The sequence below is a fragment of the Hydra vulgaris genome, chromosome 05 (genome assembly GCF_038396675.1).
Source record: "Hydra vulgaris chromosome 05, alternate assembly HydraT2T_AEP".
NCBI lineage: Eukaryota > Metazoa > Cnidaria > Hydrozoa > Anthoathecata > Hydridae > Hydra > Hydra vulgaris.
Genome location: NC_088924.1, coordinates 20,145,952 through 20,167,500, shown reverse-complemented (window position 1 = coordinate 20,167,500; position 21,549 = coordinate 20,145,952). Strand labels below are relative to the sequence as shown.

Below are 21,549 nucleotides of genomic sequence, written 5' to 3'. Positions count from 1 at the left end.
CAAAGTTTTACTTCTTGGTATAAGAGGGATGAGAAGGAAAGGAACAGCTTTTAAGCCACGGTTTAAAGCACCTTATGAAGTAAGTTATATCCCAAAAAATGAAAATTAAAAACTGAGTTGCGGTAAAGTCATTAAATAAGAAACCCACAAAAGAGCCCCTATCAAGAAATTTATCAAAGGCACTTGTGACAAAGGTATGCATACTACACTTAAGCTTTCCGAAAACTACTTGCACTTTTTAATTCCAAAAAGAAAGTAGTTTTATAAAAATAATTGTTATACAGCAAACTATTTAAAAGACCTATGAACCCTCTACTTTAGATACAATTATAACAAAAAACAAAGTAGCAATTGAAATAACACATTCATTGGTGGAATGCGTGAACGGTATTAAACGTAAATAGTATTTTGTAATAGAATAAAAGATTTCCTTTAATATTCTTAATTTATGGTCTATTAAAATAATTTTTTTCGTATTTTAATTTATAGCCTGGTAAACATATTTTTTTTTTCATATTTTATTATATGGTTAAAACATATATCTTTTTAATAGTTTATTTTCAAGAGGAGGCAGATAAGGCAGAGAAGCCAATAAAAAGTTTTTAAGTTGAAGATAGTTAAGGTATATATTAAAAAATTATCTTTTTATTTATAAGTGTTAGTGTTTTATCTTAATGTATAGTTTATTTTCTAGAGAAGACAGTTAAGTCAGAGAAGCTAATAAAAAGTTTTGCAGTTGAAGATAATAAAGATACGTATTGAAAAATTACCTTTTCACTTATAAATGCTAGCGTTTTATGTTAATGTATGGTTTATGTTCTAGAGAGAACATAAGAGAGAACGGGAATAATACATCTCCGTATTGTAAAACCTGTAAAAACCATTATGGGTATATATCTAGATTTAGGTGGCTGCACGGTATATGATTATTCGCTACAAGATACTTTAAACGAATGTCTCAGTGACAAAGTTTTATTTATCTCAAACTATAAGTTAAGAGTAAAGAAAAGGTATGATTAAATGATGTACTTCATAGTTAAATTTTTGTACAAAACAAACCATTAAAAAAATTTGTCTTTAACTCTATTTATTGATGCTTTGAAGAAGCAAATCAAAGCAAGCTGGGCTATTCTCACTGGATGAATTGCCAATTGAAACTGATTTAATACGAAGGCGACATTTGGTATTCACAAACTTTAAGCTAAAAAAAAAGAACTAATGATAGCTATTAATTTAATTATAGAGTTTACACATTCATATATATATATATATATATATATATATATATATTATATATATATATATATATATATATATATATATATATCAATTTCTGTAACTTCAGGGGTTCCTCAAGGTTTAATCCTTGGCCCTATACTCTTTTTTATTTACATTAACGATCTTCCAGATATTCTCACATCTAAGCTGGCATTGTTCGCTAATGATGATACTACCATTTATTTTTGTCATGATAAGAAGCCAACCCTTTCTGATTGCTTGGAGGGGGCATTTGAGCTTGAAAAGGATCTCACTTTTGCTACAGCATGGGGCTTACAGTGACGGGTGAACTTTAATTTAGATAAAAATCGTTATCACAATAATTTAGTTCTTCCTATATTTACGAACGGTAATGTACTCGATGAGTCATCTACCCTTCATCTTCTCGGATTACCTTTTACTTCCGATCTTTCTTGGAAACCGTTTATCAAATCCATTTCAAAATTAGCATCCGCTATCTCTTTATCGAGCTTAACACTTTCTTACTCCGGATTCTATTCTCTATTTCTCCGTCATTCGTTCTCTTCCTTTACAATCTTCATCTTTTCTGTTTTAGTAACTTCCAACTCTAATAGTGGTTACTTGCAGCTTTGTTGGAAGCGAAGATGTTAAATAAAAAAAAATTAAAAAAAAAAGAAAAGAGGTGAGTCTTAAATTTCCAACTCCTAACTATTATATTCTTAAAATATTCATAAAAATTTTTTTGGCCTAATGTTGCGCTGTAAATAGCGCCTGGATTAAAAGCTAAATAAAGTTAAAATTTTATAAATAAGCTTCATTACGTTTTTCACTGGTTTAATATTTCATAATAGCTTAATTCAGATGCCAAATAATATATACTGTCTGTGTAAAATATACTTCTGTAAATTTCAAAATTTTGCTAAAAAGTTTAACAACTTTATATTTAAAATAGATTTACAATAAAATATATAATAAGCAACATTGGCTGTATAGCTTTTAAAATTTTAAAATATCACAATCATAAACAACAAGCTATCGCGTATATACATTTTGTGAATAAATTAAAGTTTTAAATTTAATTTAGAATTAAATAACTAAATAATTTGTTTAATAGTTCAGAATTTTTACGGAATTTTTATGGATAAATCGGATTTATTAAAACATTAACTATCATTTCGAGTGTACGCCTACTGGCGATTGATATGTTTAAGTTTGTTTAATAGTTCAGAATTTTTAGGCGAAAAAAAAACGATATTACTTATTTTCAACAATACACATAATATTTTTTATACTTATAATATTCATATAATGATTTGTAAGATATTTGTATAAATTCAAAGGTTTTGTTAAGATTTTTATAATAACTGGTGTTTTTCATGATTCAAGCATTATATTCTTTATATTAGGCGATCTCTTCACTTGATTTCATTCTTTCCAGTTTCGATCGCAGAATTCTAGGTCTGGAAATCTTCCGTTTGGCAAAGTATGTATTAGTTTTACTTCGTTCATTAAATAATCTAAATTAATTTGATAAATTTATTAAATAATCTAAACTAATTTAATAAATTTATTAAACAATCTAAGATAATTTAATAAATTTATTAATCTAAAATAATTTAATAAATTTATTTAATAATCTAAACTAATTTAATAAATTTATTAAATAATTTGAGACAAAAAAAAAAATAGTTCTTTTTCTTTTTTAATAAACTCCATTTTTTATGCCGTCAAATCTTACATATATATATATATTTATATAATGTTGTTATCATTTTTAAAATTTTGAACCTGATACACTTATGAAAATCTTTTTAAATAATACTTGGAACTCGATATATGTTTAAGTGTCTTGGGGGAAAATATTTATTTAAAAACTTTAAATAAATATTTTCAGGAGTTTAAGTTCACTGTTCTCGAAATTGACCACCAGGTTAAAACACTCCCCACTCCCAATTTGTTTGCATTATATCAATCATATCTATTAGTAAACACAACTTATGTTGCCAAAAAAATCTGAACTAAGTGCTAAGTATGTAAAATTTAAAAATTAAAACATATAATTTTACAGCTTTTTTTTTACTATATTTTAAATATAGTCAGCCATTATGGCATTCAAAATAAATTATTTACGGCTTCTTTCCAGATATAATTATTATTTTCCAACATGGCGACAGAATTTAAAATGTGTACTTGTACAGTTTGCTTGAAAAATAAAGGTATCAGATCAAAATATCTAACGCTTAGTATCTAACACCCTCAGTATGCAAAAATATTTAAGAATACATTTGGCCAAACTTTGATATTGATCTTGATGTTTGTCCTTCAAAGGTACTTTTACATGAGTTAATTATTACTTATATATATGTATATATATATATATATATATATATATATATATATATATATATATATATATATATATATACATATATATATAATATATACATATATACATATTATATATATATATTATATATATATATATATATATATAATATATATTATATTATATATATATATATTATATTATATATATGATATATATTATATATTATATATTATATATTATATATTATTATATATATATATATATATATATATATATATATATATATATATATATATATATATATATATATATGGGCAATTCCACGCAAGTGACGGTCGTAACATTTGACGCTTTTTTAGCCATTAAAAATGAACCAAGAATGATATGTACATGAAAATTTCCAGAAATGTTAAATACTATTATATAATTTAGTATGCAAAAGTTAAATTATTCAAGTGTTCAATTTATTTGAAAAATCAACTCAACGTAGCGTGACGGTCGTAACGCTTACTTTTTGACAAATCTAAACAAATAAACTTTGTCAATCTTTATGCAGCCATCTACACAGTGAGAAAAAAAATCCTTTGCTGTGTTCTTTAATTACACATTGAACTTACTATATGGTAAGTTTCATAGTTTTCGCTTGAAGTTTTCCATGAATTTTATTAAGTTTTATGTCGTGACGGTCGTAACTGTGACGGTCGTAACGAAAAAGCCAAAAATGAAAAACAACAAATAACGCAATGAATGAAATAAAAAAAGATAAATGACTATAAAAACCAATTGAATTATGTTAAAAAATATGAACTTTATAACATTATCAAGGTTATCCATGGTGATTCTTCAATACTGGGATCGTTTTATTTGGAGTAGGCAACAAACGCTTAATGCTATTTATGCTCCCTGTTTTTTTTGTTTTATTAACTCTATTTAGTACAGCTCAATATCTAGGAGTATGTACTTTCATACGCCTCGCAAATGTTTTGCGGAGCCGGGAATCCAATATAGGAAAAAAATATCTGAGACAAGTAAATTTTTTTTACTAATATATAAATTTTAAAATAGTTCCGCAACCCCATTACAAAATATTAGAGAATTTTGAAACCAAAAACTTTCCATTTTTTACTTGCCAGAAATGCATTTTGGTAATATTTGTAACGGCTTTCGCTTCTTCTATTTTATCAGCTATTAATGATAATGCTGTTTATGATATATGCTCCGTTGTATATTTTAAAATAACCAGCGAAATGTTGTAAATAAAAAAACAACCGCGAAATCGATTAAACCAAAAAGTTGCAGGGCAAACTATAAACAACGTTTAATCTAAAAAAAATTGCCTTTTTGTTAAAAGTTTTTATTTCTAAAAAAAAAATTCATTACATCAATTTGTTGAAAATAGTTACTTATGGTTTCAAAAAAAACTTTAACAAGTTTAGTAATAAAATGAATAAACAAACTGCAAATTAAACAATAAACAAAGTTGATTAATATTATAACTTGGTTTAAATGACGTAAATCGTTTGAAATGGATTATATCGTTCGCGCTTGAACTTTTTTTTTTTAAGTCAAGAAGCCGTTACGGAAAAGCAAACGTATCGTGATGGTCGTAACGTACTTAGTAACATGTTGAAAGGGTGATTTAAAGCACTTTAATGTTTTTTTTTGAAACGATGATAAAATATGTATAAGTATCTTTACTTTTACCATGGATGTAGTTTTAAAAAGTTCGATACGAAGGATAGAAAAAGCTTTTCGACTTTTTTTTGTGACGGTCGTAACGTCTTGTTTTCATTAATATGTTCTTCTTATAGACCTAGTTAGAGTTCGTTTTTATAAAAAATATTATGCATAATGTTTGATTTTGCCTTTTAGTCAAACTTAGAAGTAATAGTTATTTAAAAAAACAGCACTGAAACTTTTTTCAACGCTTCACAACATGACTATATATAAACGTCAAAAAATGCTCATATAACCCTTACAAGTTTAGGAGTATGTTATAGTATGATAAAATTATTTTTTTAATAATTTTATTTCTTAAATTTATTGTTAATTATTTGGAAATTAATTTTTATAAAGTTATTATATGTCGCCGAGAATTTTTTTTTTTTTTTTCCTCTTTTACGTGGAATTGCCCATATATATATATATATATATATATATATATATATATATATATATATATATATATATATATATATATATATATATATATATATATATATATATACAACTGAGATACATGTTGATACAGAGCCAAATACAACTGTTTTAAATACAATTGAGAAAATCTGTAGCCTTTGCTATTTAAAACTTGGTATGAATAACAAATATTACGGTTTTATAATTTTAATAAATTTTATTGAAATGTAATTTTCCTTTATTTTTTATCAATCAAATCTGTTATATAAAAAAGTTTATAATGTAGAAATAATCCACAACTATTTAGATTCTTTTTACAAGTGCAAATATTTTGCACTTGTAGATACTGTTAACTTGTTTGTTCAAATAAATTTTTAAAAATTTATATTGTTTTTAATAACTTTAAAACTCTATGTTGTTTGATAAATTTTAAAATCAAACTGTAAAGTTTGATTCAATAGTTTTATTGTTTTATTTCTTATTCAACTTTTAGTTATTTTAAAATACTTGTTAAATTATCACTGTTAATTTTAGGCAGTTTCTCATACTTGTTGCAAAAGTAACGCTGTAAGCAATATCATAGATATCAGTGAGTCACTTGGAGAGGAAAATGCAGAACAAATAGTGTCTGGATTGTTAAAATGCATAATGGAACGCGAAAACATTGTAAGCGGAGAGCAGTTTATGTTGTCTACGGGTGGAAATCTTCTTTTGGTTACAGTTGGAGTTGATAAAATTAACTCAAAAAGAAAGAAAGTAAACCAGATATCATTCCAAACTATTATGGAGCTATCAAATGAATTAGAACTTTCTAAAAACAAAACAAAAAAATTATGTTCTACTTTACAGAGGAACGTAACTGGTGTTGTAGAATCAAGTATTAATATTAAAATGACTGAATTAGAGGAAACTCTTGATTCTTTATATGAATGCAAAACAGAGGAACTGGTTGACGGAGATCAGACAGTTTTTAGAGATAAAGTTTATGTAAAAAATACAACAGAATTTATTAAATTTATAACAGAAAAAAGAGGTATCGATAATCTTAATGCAATGGTAAGAATTTCTATAGATGGTGGTCAAAACTTTTTAAAAGTTATCATCAATGTTTTTGATCCAAAAAATCACTATTCTTTATCTGAAATATATGAAGATTCTGGCGTAAAACGTTGTTATATTCTTGCCATTGTGGAGTTGGTTTCAGAGGATAATAGCAATCTCCAAAAATATTGGCTCCTCTAAAACTTGAAGAAGTAAATTTTAGTCTCGCATTTGATTTAAAGTGTGCAAACAGTATTTTTGGACTATCAGGTCACTCTGGTAAATATGCCTGTTTGTATTGTGAAGAAGAATGCTCGCTAGAAACAGGAAAACTTTAGGCTCCATAAACCTGTGTTATGATCAATATGTATGTGATGGGAAAAAAAGATTAAAAATGCAGGAATACAAAAATGTTATCAATCTTCGTTTAATTTACTTTTAAGAAGAACAAGCAACTCTTCTTGAACACATTGTTCCTCCACCTGAGCTCCACATTTTGATGGGAGTTGTAGATAAATTTTGTACTTTACTTTTGTGTGTTTGGCCACCTTTTGAAAATTAGTTGAAAACACATTACATACTAATGAGAGGGTATCATGGTGTAGGTTTAGATAGAAACAATGCAAATAGATTTATGCCCTTGTTAGATGTTTTAGAGAGAGATGTCACCCTTGCTGCAGCAATTAACATTTTACCGATAGTTAATTGTTTGTGTAAATTTTTTATAATAAAATCAGCAGTGTTTGGTTTGGAACTGGGTAAAATTAAAGACTTCAAAAGTTCATTTTTTAATCTTCAACTGTATACCAAAAATATTTTTGACTACAATTTAACAGTTTCATGGAAAATTCATATTTTAGTGTGTCACATTCTCCCTTTTGTAGAACACAATAATACTAGCTTAGGTAACTATGCAGAACAATGTGGTGAATCTGTTCATAACAAATTTAAAAAAACTTGGTTGAATTATAAAAGAACTATTGGACACAAAAATTATGCAGAAAAGCTAAAATCTGCTGTAGTGCATTTCAATTAAAACAAACAATAGTGAAAATACCATATGTGTTATAAATATATTTATTATATGTTTTTTTTTAAACATAATAGATAAATATTATTGTGTTATTTTGACAACCATAATGGCTGACTTTATTTTAACTTTAAAAGAAAAAAATGATGTTTTAATTTTTAAATTATACATATTTAGCACTTAGTTCAGATTTTTTTGGCAACATAAATTGTGTTTACTATTGCATATGATTGATAAAATGCAAAAAAATTGGGAGTAGAGAGAGTTTCAACCTGGTGGTTAATTTGGAGAACAATGGGTCCACTTAGATATTTAAACACCCGAAATTTATATATACATATATATATATATATATATATATATATATATATATATATATATATATATATATATATATATATATATATATATATTGTTGTTTTGATTATGTAATAATAATCAATTTTTTCGATTTGAGAGTGATCAATATAAAGTGAAATAATCACAAAATAGATCAATAAATAAATAAAAGAGTAAGATGAAAAAAAACAACTTTTTTACGGTACTTAAAGTTTCATGCCGTTTGCGGCACTCATCAGCCATATATTTTTTTTAAATATATGGCTGATGAGTGCCGCAAACGGCATGAAACTTTAAGTACCGTAAAAAAGTTGTTTTTTTTCATCTTACTCTTTTATTTATTTATTTATATATATATATATATATATATATATATATATATATATATATATATATATATATATATATATATATATATATATATATATATATAAAAGTAGCAAAAGTGCTCATATTACCAAGACCACTTGGTAATAAGAGCAATTTAAATTAGCTCAAAAAAATAACATTAAGTTAAAATACCAACCTGACAACTAGAACTAATTTTTGGAATATAATGATTCATTATTAACAAAACTTATCATTAAAAGATCAAGTTTTAAGCCACTTTTTGTTGAAACAATACTACTGTGTTTTCCGCAAAAAAAATTAGTTCATTATTTTTTCAATTTTATTTACTCAAACTTTTGAACGATAAAAATTTAAATTTTTTGATTTTAAACTTTTTACAGAAAAATAATTAGTATTGTTAAAATATTAAAATTTTTTACTATGTATTACTTTTATTCAAAAAGCAATTAAAATCACTGCTATTTTAGGATTTTAAACTAGGCAATTTCAAAGAAAAACATTGGGTAATTTGAACATGCTCATATTACACAAAAATGGTATCTTTAAGTAAAGTCAAAACTAGATTTTTCTATGCATTGTTTTTTTAAAAAAATGGTTTTTTAGCTAACATATTTTTCTTTATCAAAAAATAAATTTCATTATTTTACCACAAAATTTTCATGCCACATATTTATTAATTCGTGATGATATTATTTTAACAACGCAAAAAATTTAACAGCGTTTTAATTAGATGATAGCCGCTAATTACTGCATGTAAATTTACGCTAATTATACTGATTCCTGTTATCATCACATAAATTCAATTCAAAAAATACAAAGCAACTTTAACTTCACTGCTTACATCTAAGAAAATTTTAAGTATGCTCGCATTAATGAGGTGTTCATATTACCTTAATCTACCCAACTTCGTCGTTACAAAGTAAAAGTATCTTGAGTCCATTTTTAGCAAAAAAGTAACTTAAGTCCATTTTTAGCAAAAATGGACTTGAGTTACTTTTTTTGGTTAGAAGTACTCTTTAGGTGCATAAAAACCATATCATAATAAATGGAACCAAAATTGATTAAATTTAGATCAATATAAGCAAAAACTCAAATATCTTATGTCCAAAATTTTCAAAAAAATTTAGAGAGACATGCAAATCTTCAGTTCATTTAGACTCAAGCAAAACTACCTTATGTGTATTTATATGGAGTTTTTAAAATTTTATCCTAAATTATTTTTGCAGGTATACTTTTTTTCAAGTGATTTATTCTTTAAAAAAGAAAACTTAATATGACGTTGTTTTTAAATAGTACTAAGTTTCTACCAGAATTCTACAAGAGTATAGTAAGTTTCTTACTAGAATTTCAGAATTAGCACATTGTGGTAAAATAATTATTACTTGTGGTGAGTTTTAGCATTCTGAATAATAGAGTGTTGTAACTAACTGTTTAATAATATCATCTGGCATATTATGTAAGATGATAATTATTAAACATCATATATATATTACCACAATGAGCGAATTTTAAAACTCCTTAAGTTTAAATTCTAAAAGATATCATTAGGAATAACTTATATGTGTGTGTATATATATATATATATATATATGCATATATACATATATATATATATATATATATATATATATATATATATATATATATATATATATATATATATATATATATATATATATATATATATATATATATATATATATATATATATATCAGTTGCATGAAAGTGCTATTGAAAATTATTTTAAATTATGACATTTTTATTAAGGAGTGATACTGTCCATGAAGGACAAGACGGAACCTAAAGATTTTGTAAGATTTTTTATAACAAAAGTAATGAAAAACTTTAATAAATATCCAAAATTTAATGTTGATAAAAATAGAATTGGTGCAGCAATACTTTGGAACCTTAGTGGTTAGGAAAAATTTAAATCTGTTGAGCTTGAAAAATCTGGCACTAAAAAACTTATTCCAACTCTATGTGACACAACCCCAAAAAAGAAGGATCGATCACGATGGATTAGAAACGTTAGAAAATTTAAAGTAAACACAGGTCATTTCCTCATGAACAAAAGAGTTATCCAAATAAAGGAAACCTCTTTTGTTCATGAGGAAATGACCTGTGTTTACTTTAAATTTTCTAACGTTTCTAATCCATTGTGATCGATCCTTCTTTTTTGGGGTTGTGTCACATAGAGTTGTGGTTAAGCTTAAGAAAATGCGAAAGGATGAGGCAAAAATGATACTTTAAGCATATCTCAGCAGACTGTGATGGCAAAAAAAAGTGCTACAGAAAGTGCAAAAAAAGATTTGAGAGATAAAAACAAAAACTAAAGAAAAATAGCAATTAAATGGGAACAAAATGTCATCAATCATATTACTACGCCAGATGCACAAAAAAATGACAGTTTCTTCCTCAAGAGCTTTTAATTAAAGAAATGCATAAATACTTCATAAAGTACTGCAGTGACAAAAATCTTGGTATCGAGGGATAAAAGTTCTATCAGAAAGTTTTTAAAAGCACACTTCGTTTCAAATTCCATAAACTCAAGAAAGATAAATGTAGAACTTGTAAAGGTTTCATAAATAAAATAGAAATGAACAATAAAGATTATCAAAAGTATAACAAACATGTAAGCGAAAAATAATTTACTCAAGCTTATAAAGAAAAAAAGAAGAACAAAACATTGTTAATTGTAACTGCAACTTTTGACTTAGAGCAAGTTCTTTTATTACAATATGGTACAACTTGTAAAGGTTTCATAAATAAAATAGAAATGAACAATAAAGATTATCAAAAGTATAACAAACATGTAAGCGAAAAATAATTTACTCAAGCTTATAAAGAAAAAAAGAAGAACAAAACATTGTTAATTGTAACTGCAACTTTTGACTTAGAGCAAGTTCTTTTATTACAATATGGTACAACTGGAGTTTTTTATTATTCCAGGTGTCTGCAAAATCATAACCTTACTGTTACAAAACTTGAGTCTTTAAAGAAATATTCACACTTGTGGAGCGAAAATGATGGAGAAAAAGCTAGCTGTGAAGTGAGTGCAAGAGTATTTAAATTTATTGAATCTGAAAGAAACGAAGGAGCAATGCAATTTTTTCTCCTCTGTGATCAATGTGGGGACCAAAAATCAAAATAGAATGATGTAAATGTTACCTGATGCATTGAGTCTATTCAAATTAGATTTAATTGAGCTTACATTCTTTGTACCAGCACATAGTCAGAGGGAAAATGATGCAACCCACTCAATAATTGGAAAACAATATCGAAATCAAGCAATTTAAACACCTATGATCTTTGTAAGACTTTTGAGATCTTTGTAAGACTTTTGAGACTTGGAAATTTTGAGATTTTGAAAAAAGTCAAATTGATTTTTTAAACTGCGTAAACTTTAAATTTTTAAATTTTTGTTGTTATATTATGAAAAATAATAGAATTTGATATAAACAGACTAAAAATAGTTAAGTTTAATAAAACACAGTGATAAATTTAAAAGTTTAAATGCCCTATTTTTAAGAACAACAAAAATGGACTTAAGATTAAGGACAGAACAACAAAAACTGACTAAGCCCTGTTTTGCAGTGGCAATATATATATATATATATATATATATATATATATATATATATATATATATATATATATATATATATATATATATATATAAATAAATTAGTAAAAAACACTTATCTAACTTTTATCTTCTACTTTAAGTTTCACCATTGCTGGATCATCAGGAAGAGTTACTAAATCTCAAAAAAAATTCAATTTATAGAAAAAAAATATTTTACAGGAAGTTATAAATTATCATAAAAAAATTTTAATTACTATATTTTTTTGTTAACGGGAAGTTACAGAAAGTAATTATTAAATAATTTTCTTTGGAATGGGGATAGTTTAATTTGGTCATTTGTTTTTATAATCTTTTAAGAGGTATGTTTTTTCGTGCCTACATTTAGATATTAATTCAGATTTTTTATTTAATAAATTTTCTTGATTTAAATGAGTAATTATTTCAAATTTTTCTTGCAAACATAGCATACATTTTTTTGGAAATGTTATTATAGGCAGGGGCAGATTTTAGAATAGACTCAAGGCCGAGAAGGTCACTACAGACGAGGAGGCTACTTATTTGTGGTATAACCCTCTACCAACTCTATAACTCCGAAACACGAACCTTGACGAACAAGGCCGCTGTGCAGAGAAACAAGTTGAGCGCGGTACTACAGATGTGGTGGGGATCGAACTTACTGGAAATGAATATGAGTTTAGGTTTTTAAGAATGACTTAAATACTGTGGCTATAGGAAATGATTTAATAATCTCAAAGCCTTTATATATAAAAACTTATAATTGAGAGATGACTATTGGTAGGATAGTTAGAGGTCAGTGAGCTTTCTAGAGTTTTTAAAAATTGGAACCACTTATTTAGCACTTATTAACAGTATAGCAAGAATTAAAGATTGTTCTAGAGAACACTTTGTATGACTATGCTGTAATCATTGTGTGAGCCAAAAGCCATAAAAGTATTAACAATAAGTTAATCTGTTTAACTGGAATGGCAGGAAGAATATCGCCATTAGATTCAATAGCCAAATTAGAGGAAAAGTTCTTTGGAAATAACTCTGCTTTATTTGGGGGAGAAGTAATAAGGTCACACCCATGAATCAGAGATAGAGACTTTCTTTAGTTAATGACACTGTTGATGATTTTCTGAGTTTCAGAACCTAACATCATCTACTTTTTGTCAAATACTATACCATATATACCATATGGATATATATGGATATAAACATGTTTGCTATTTATTTAGATGCTGGCATACAATATCTTGACGTATTTATATAAACTTTAGTATTAATATGGTGTAGTATTTGACAAAGAGTAGATGATGATCAAATGGATGTGTGGTTGACTCTTACAAGACACAAAAAAGAGCCATAATCTAAAACAGCGATTAGAAAAAACATTAGATCAAACAATGGTTTTCATAGAAGAATAAAGTGATTTGAATGCAAGCATGTAGAGAGAGGTAACAGCTTCAGAAGAAAATGGTAGAAGTTACATATGGTATGAATAAGCTTTAGTTGAGGATAGAAGATGCTTGATATTTGTTTATATTATAGAAACAACATAAAAAGAACTAAAACTTGATGATGATAACAATAACGATGATGATGATTTGATGATGATGAATATGATGATTATGATGATGATGATTATGATCATAATAATATTTATGTATAAATATACATGGTATATATAAAACATAACATGAAACTTGAATGAAAAAAAAAAAAGTTAGGATGTATTAATGTTTAAGCAGCCCCAGTCACAAACCCGGCCCTGGCTTTTTTTATCAAAGCCCTGGTCAAATTTCAACCCGGGTTGTTTACTACATGTAATAAATATTTGAACAAAAAAATGATCTTACAACTTTGCATTAAATCTTTTAAAACTTCACTGTTACCAACTAATAGGTGATGAATTGGGTAATAAACTTGAATGAAGAAAACGCTGTGAATAATTTGCCTGGTCTAACTTTGACAGCGGAGTCGACATAATATTTTCGCTGAATAAATCCAAATAACTTAAATTGCCTGAACAAACTGTTGGTCCAGATGTTAAAGAAATTTCTGCTAATTCTTTACCATCTGAAACTTTAAAAAAAGAATTACTTGCTTCAAATGATAAACTCTGATCAGAGGGAAGGCTGTTATACAATTTGTATTCAGCACCAAAATTATCAACTTTTCTCTTGAGCCGATTTGAGGATACTGGAAGGTTATTTTGCATAAGTATGGCATTGAACTTTGTATGTTGATTAAAAATGTTGTGAGTAGGTTCATGGCATAGAACATATGACCTTGGCTGAACTATTTGATCTCTTGGATTCCCATAACTTCTTGAAAACGGCTGAAAATTACATTCAAAACCCTGACTAACAGCATCCTGTAAATAATATTTGTCTATTAGCAAGTTTTCATCACACTGAGAATTTAAATAATTAATTTGGTCATTTTCTAAACATTTAAATGACGGCAAATGTAAGTTACTGCAAAACAAATGATCATAATCAAGCGATTTAAGATAAAAAGATTCTGGTGTTAAACTATGCTGTGAAGAATGGGTTGGACAGGAAGCCAATTCTACTTCACTATGCAAGCAATCATCTAACGCCATTAAACTTTCTTCACAACTAGAATTACTTGATGAATTTGGTGAAAATGATTTGCTGATGATTTCTTTCTTTTCACAAGAGGTTTCAAATAGCTTTGAACTGATATTTGATACTTTGGTATTAATAACATTTCTTATATCGGAAACATCAGGGGATCCTAGTATATTATCTTTCTGATTTCTTTTTAGAAGAGTATTTTCATTCTGGTAATTTTCAGTAAAATATGTATTACTTAACTGGCTATAGCTTTGAGAAAATGATATCGATTGCGTTGGAGTATTATTTAAGGTAACTGATGTTTGTTCATTTCTCTTAAAATCTGTGTAAAATAGTTTGTTTTGTGGAGTGACAAAACATGTAGCTCTTGGACTCGCTCTACCAAAATCAGTAGCACTTGTAATGAGTTTGTTGCTACAATTAATGGATGTTTCTGATAAAAAACCTGAATTATCAAGCATTTTTTTCTGATTTTTATGGTTTTCTAATGATTTATTTGTTAGAACTTGGGTGTTAATGTTATGTTCTTTAATAATGCTTTGAAGGAACCTTAAAATATCTTTAAAATTGTGTTTGCTAATCAATAACTGATAGATTGTTTGAATGAAGCCTTTAAGTTGAACACAAATTTTACAACTATTTACTTTTGAATCAGCAAGATATGTAAAAAGTACTGGCTCACTTGTGCGAGGCTCTATCTCAGAGCCACTTTGAACCTCAACAAATACTGAAACATTAGCAGTAATATGAGTTTCAAAGTAAGCAGGTACTTTGAAAACGCAAGCATGCTAAAAACAAAAAAATTCAATAAATGTTAGATAAATAAAATAATTTTTTCAAGTTTAAAAATAAAAAAGATAAAACAAATACCAAGTTAGATTTATTCCTATCAACAACTGCATAATCTTCCCAAGGTGGATCTAGTTATTAAAAATGTATATATAGTGTCAAAGTAACAAAATAAAAATTTATAACTTCATCTAAAAGTTAAATAAACATTGCATAAATGTTTATTTAACTGGTAATGCACTGGTTTTGTTGCAATATTAAAAATTTTATAATTATAAAATTTTTATAATATTAATAAAAGCTTGAGAGCAGCTAAAAAAAAAACAACAGAACATTTAATATTCATAAAAATGTTTAACAAATATAATATATTGAATACTCAACATTTAACTTCTGCAGCAAGTTTATTCAAATAATTTAAAAAATGTGATTTTCAAACAATATAAAAACTTTTGCAAAAATATAAAACTTTTGCAAAAATATAAAACTTTTGCAAAAATATAAAAATTTTGAAAAAATGTGTAAAATGACTTTATTTGTCTTATAATGACTTATAATGGCTATAGTTTTTATCAAATTGTTTTAAACTGGGGTTGATGACTTTAAAAGGGTTTTGGACTTCAAAGTTTTTAATTTTTCAATTTTAACCGTTTTGCGTATATGTAAAAATTGATTATTTTCAAGGTAAATTGTTATTTAATCTGATTTTCAATACAAACAAGACAAACTTTTATTTAATCACAGATAATTAGAAAAACAAAAAAACTCTTTATGAAAATAGCTAAAGGGTGTAATCTATCATTGCAGTAGAACAGAAATGTAATACAGTATTCCACACTGTATTTTTGAAATAAAATTAATAAGTATATTGGATAATCCATTTATGATAATTATTATGATTTATTAGGAATATTGAATTTTAATCTATGTATCTTCAAGAAAAAAGTTAAACTTTCTAAGTAACATTGATATTCTATTACATAAATGTGCTTGGCATATTCTTGACAGTTTTTACCAATTAAAATTTTTGGAATGCCAAAGAAATTTAACACTAAAAATTGCACAATAGATGCACTTAGTTTATAATCAGTGAAGTTTTAAGATTAATAAAAAATTTGGTCAGTTCATTTTTTTTTATAGTTAGGATATTATGGTGTTATTTACAATTAATGATTTAAGTTTAAAATAAAATATATTTTTAAATAAATAAAAAATTCAAATGAAACTTGTTTTTATTTTTTGCGGCTTTTTTAGCACATTTAATGGTATTTAAAGTTTTTAGTATTTAAAAATTAGTTTTATTTTCTATTTTTTTATAACTAAAAAAAAAATACCCTAAAAGTACACAAAAAGTTAAAAAAGTTGAGAATGTTACCATGACTACCCTCTTTTGAGAAAAACCTTATTTTGAAACCAGATGCAAATTTCTTGCCATGAAAACCCATTTCCAGGCCACCTACAGGAGAACTTTCAGTATGACTGGACCAATAGACTTCTGGATTACCTGATGGGGCAGCTAAAATACATAATGGGTTTTACAATATAAAAAAATGCTGTTTATAAAGAAGAGTAAAATGAACCACTTTTCACTCATAATAGGATATTAATATAAAAAATAAAGAACTGTTTTTAAATATTAATATTACATTATTTTTAATAGATTATTATTTAAATATTATTTTTATTATTTAAATGTTATGTTAGTTAGACCATTTTTTAGGCAAAGTGAGCCTAAATTTATGAATGCAATGACACCATTTTTAACAAGAAAAACTAAAATTTTTTTGTTATATTCTAAAAATAAAAAATGACTTCTGCCCTTTTATTTTCAAAGTGTTTTTTTTTAATATGTATATATATATTATATATATATATATATATATATATATATATATATATATATATATATATATATATATATAATCTATTGGGTGAATGGCCTTTACAAATTCGTTTTCAACTCCAATGAGACATTGAAATACATACAATAATATTTTTACCAATAATTAATAATAATTTTATGCTTTATTTAAAAAGAATGGTTATCTAGGGGAAGTAGATCTTTGTGATTGAGAAATAGTTAGAGAGGTTAGAGCTCCAAAGTTTTTAAATACTGAAAGCACAGATGTCATTTTCAAGAATGTAAAAAAACAAAGTTCAGTGTTAGACTTGTTTTTGTTAATGACACTAATAAAGATTTTTTTAAAATCTTCTACGATTAAATACAATATTTAGTTATTTGAGAATAACGGATCTTATAAATAGACCTTTTTGCATAGATTTCTTATTTAAGAGAAGTATACTGCTTTTCTACCTCTGACAAAATAAAAAGAAAAGATTATAAATTTACACTCTCTTAAATATACATTTGTTTGCTAAAAAAGGTAAAAAAATTAATTAACAGGTGTTGTGGCGATTTGTTTAAAAATAAACAATTCGAATTAAGTGAGAATTAAAACTTGAGATAATTATGCAATAACGCTTTTTAAAGTTATTGCATAATTATTAAAGTTTGTAACTATCCATTTTCATCCTTTTTTTTTTTTTTTTTTTTTTTTTTAGATTATTCACCTCCCCAAGGCCCGAGGGGGGCCACTACAGTCGAGGAGGCTACTCATATTTTTTTTTTGTGTTTTTATTATTATTATTATTATTATTTTTTTTAAGTTGTTATTCGTGGTGCAACCCTCTCTCAACTCTCAAACTCCGAAACACGAAACCTTGCCGAGCAAGGCCGCTGCGCAGAGAAACTAAGTTGAGCGCGGTACTTCCAGGGACGTGGTGGGAGTCGAACTCCGAACCTCTCGCTTACAAAGCGAGCGCTCTTACCACTACACCACTACCGCACTTATGCTTAAACGTAATTTTTTTTTAACAAACTAGAGAAAGAATATTAATGAATTGAAAACTTTTGGTTAAAAGTATTTTACTAGATTAATCTACTAAGTTTAGAAATAAAAAAATGATTGATAACAGTACACTTGTATACTATAGTATAGTTTAATAAAATAATCAATTTTGTAAATAATTCCAAAAATAAGTTATTTGTATTGTCCCATTTGTTGAGACTTATTGTTTCTATTACAGTGAATAGGACAAATACCTAAAATGATTAAAAAAAAAAAAAAAAAAACTTTCAAAAATAATTTTTTTCCTAAATGTAAATTTTTCAATAATTTTGAAAACACTCTAATATTTTCAATACAATTTGTTAATTTTGAAAGTATTAAATTTTAAATATATATGATATAATAGAAGAAAAATTTTTCAAAAATATATAAACTGTATTAAATTAAATTCATTATACGTATTAATTATATTAAACATATATTAAGGTTAAAATAAAAAATACTTATATAAATTTAGATAATTTATTTACTTCAACTTTTAACAAAAATAAAAAAAAGAAGTTTTTAAACAAACATGTGTGAATGTGTGATTTTTTATTTTTGCTAGAGGATTTTATTATGGTTGAAAACCCAAGTATTGAGCAATAATTTGGAAAAATATCAAATCTAAACCAACTGGTTGGTTCTATAAACTTAAATCTATTTAAAAAGTTACATAAAGTGAATGATAATATTACGATGTAATTGAAGCAGAAGCAAGTTTTTACTAATGAAAAAGAAGATAAAAAAATGGATCATGTATGTATAGTCCATCTTTGTAAGTTTCATATCTAAAAAAGGAAAAAAAAACAGTATGGGTTATATGGTATTTAACCCTCGGAAATAGGGTCGGCATTCAGCAATGCCGACCTGAAAGTGTTTTAGGTCTTTCTGACAAGTGACACCCCTTCATGATACACCTATGACACCCTTTCATGATAGCTATGCATAAAAATTGGGTTAAAACTAATTATTTAATTAAAAATTCAGCATAAAAGTTTCATTAAAATTTTGCAAAAAAGTTTGTTAAATAGCAAAGAAACAACTTGCATTTGCAATTCAAACAAGTTTCATGTACCTTTTGCCAATATTTGTTTAAAAGTGATTTTGCAATTTTAAATTTTTTTTTCTTGTTATGCATCCTGAGTATTCAACATTTTTATCAATTACAGTGATAACTAATGAAAGTTGACTTAACAAGTGTTGAAATATAATAACAATTAAACTCTATCAAGCTGTCATTAGGTAATATATGCCATCTGACTTTCAATAAATAAAATAATAATATATGGGTCAAATCATTATATTTCAACCAATTTAAAGAAAACTTTGTGGGGCACCATCTCTGATTTTCCTGATTTTTACATATTGTTATGTGCATCATGTAGATAGGTTAAATTTGAAATTTCAGACTTCCAAGTACAACGGTTCGGAAACTATAGCCTTACAAACATGATACAGTGGCCCCCCTCGATTTACAAATGGTCAAAACAGACTACTTTAAAGCTGTATAACTTTTTTATCATAAGATTCAAATTTTCATAGTAACTATCAAAAATGTGTGCGAGATTTTCCAGCAAATATACAATGTAATGGTCTTAAAAGCGAATTAACAAAAGTTAACTAAATTACTAAAAGTTAATTGAATTTGATTGGTGCCACCCCAAACCCCCTCCACCTCACCTAAGTGAGTGAGGGGGGGAGGGGTCAAGACCACATAAACACCACTGATTACCTATTATAAAATAGAACTTAAAGAAATAATGGTTTCATTTTGAAATTAATTTAGATATTTAGGTATTAAGTACCTAAATATCTAAATTAATTTAGAGACCTTTATTTGAACTATAATGAAGGTCTCTAAAAAGTTACTGCCCCCTTTATTTATGCCCCTATCTACTATAAAGACCAGATCAAGGAGAGGACAACCAACCATATCTTTCCTTTTATTAAGAAATGACTTATAATTAGTTGCATAGGCCATGAAATGACTTATAATTGACTAATAAATGATTGACTAATAAATGACTATAATTGACTAATAAATGACTTATAAATGACTTATAATTAGTTGCATAGGCCCTTTACATAGGCCAGTTGGCAGATTAGAGGGGCACTGGTTTCTAGTAACACATACAACCGTTGATGATTGAAAAATAAGGTGATTTAAAAATGCTGGCATTTTTGGTGTGGATTTAACAAGTTTATAATGTTTGCATTTTCAGATAGTTACGTCTAATGGTCTTATACTTTGTTAATTAGATCAAAACAAAGTGTTAGAAAAATTTACAAGCATCTCAAAATGGCTGAAAATTGGACGTTTTAGGCAAGTGGACATTTTGCTTTTAGACATATTTAAGCTCTAAACTGCAACAAGCTGCCTATATTTTGCCAGTTTATTGCAGACAGTAGTAGCTAATCAAAAAAGCTATCTGTAAAGACTTGTGGATGAACAGAATAATGCTACAGTTAGTTTCATTTTGGCATATTTTAGCAATTTTATGATTTTTTCCTAAGTTGAGGAGGTCATAATTTTTTCTAATTTAACTCAAGTTAATAAAAACCACTTTTTTAAAGAAAGAACTATCCAGAAAATAGTTCTAGAAAAAATGAGACACTTGTTGAAAGTGAGAAAAAAGTTATAAAGCTCTAAAGTAGTCTGTTTTGACCATTTGTAAATCAGGAAAATCAGAGATGGTGAGCCACAGGCCATTGGTTGAAATATAATGATTTGACCCATATACATAACTTAAATTTAAGTTTAATTAATATTTTGTTATAAATTAAATTTATATAAAATTAGTTAAAGATATATCTATGCATAACATGCATGTATTTAATCGCTCTTATCTAAGGTATGTCAAAAATAGTTAATAACAGCACTTAGCTAATCTTGACAATTTATGAACACATAAGTTGAATCAAACATTAAAATAATTAAGAAAAGTAATAAAGTTCAAAGGTTTTTCTAAACCATAAAAACAAAACTTGATTGTGTAAGAAGGTTGTTTTTTTTTAAATTTAAATTAGTTTTTTTAATACATTTTTACAGTTTTATACTGTTTTTATAATTTTACTTTATTTTCCATTTTATTTTATTATACGAGAGACTGAAGTATTTAGCTATAAGATCAGTGAGACTAATTTTTTCAGCCATAAGCACAGTGGAGTGTGGATACATAGTGTGAAAATAATGATGATTATATGTATACAT

The 21,549-nt window shown here is 26.2% G+C and overlaps 1 protein-coding gene across 1 annotated transcript in view; it reads right to left on the bottom strand.

Annotated features, from left to right (window-relative positions):
* Positions 1-2,497: 2,497 nt before the first annotated feature.
* Positions 2,498-21,549, bottom strand: part of LOC136080669 (uncharacterized) — a 40,268-nt gene continuing 21,216 nt past the window's right edge. The window contains exons 4-7 of the mRNA XM_065797612.1: positions 16,823-16,963; positions 15,529-15,578; positions 13,915-15,446; positions 2,498-2,756 (exon numbers count right to left, since the gene is read on the bottom strand). Coding sequence (XP_065653684.1) covers positions 13,947-15,446; positions 15,529-15,578; positions 16,823-16,892 — 1,620 coding nt within the window. The 5' untranslated portion in view covers positions 16,893-16,963 and the 3' untranslated portion in view covers positions 2,498-2,756; positions 13,915-13,946. The remainder of the gene's footprint in view (positions 2,757-13,914; positions 15,447-15,528; positions 15,579-16,822; positions 16,964-21,549) is intronic.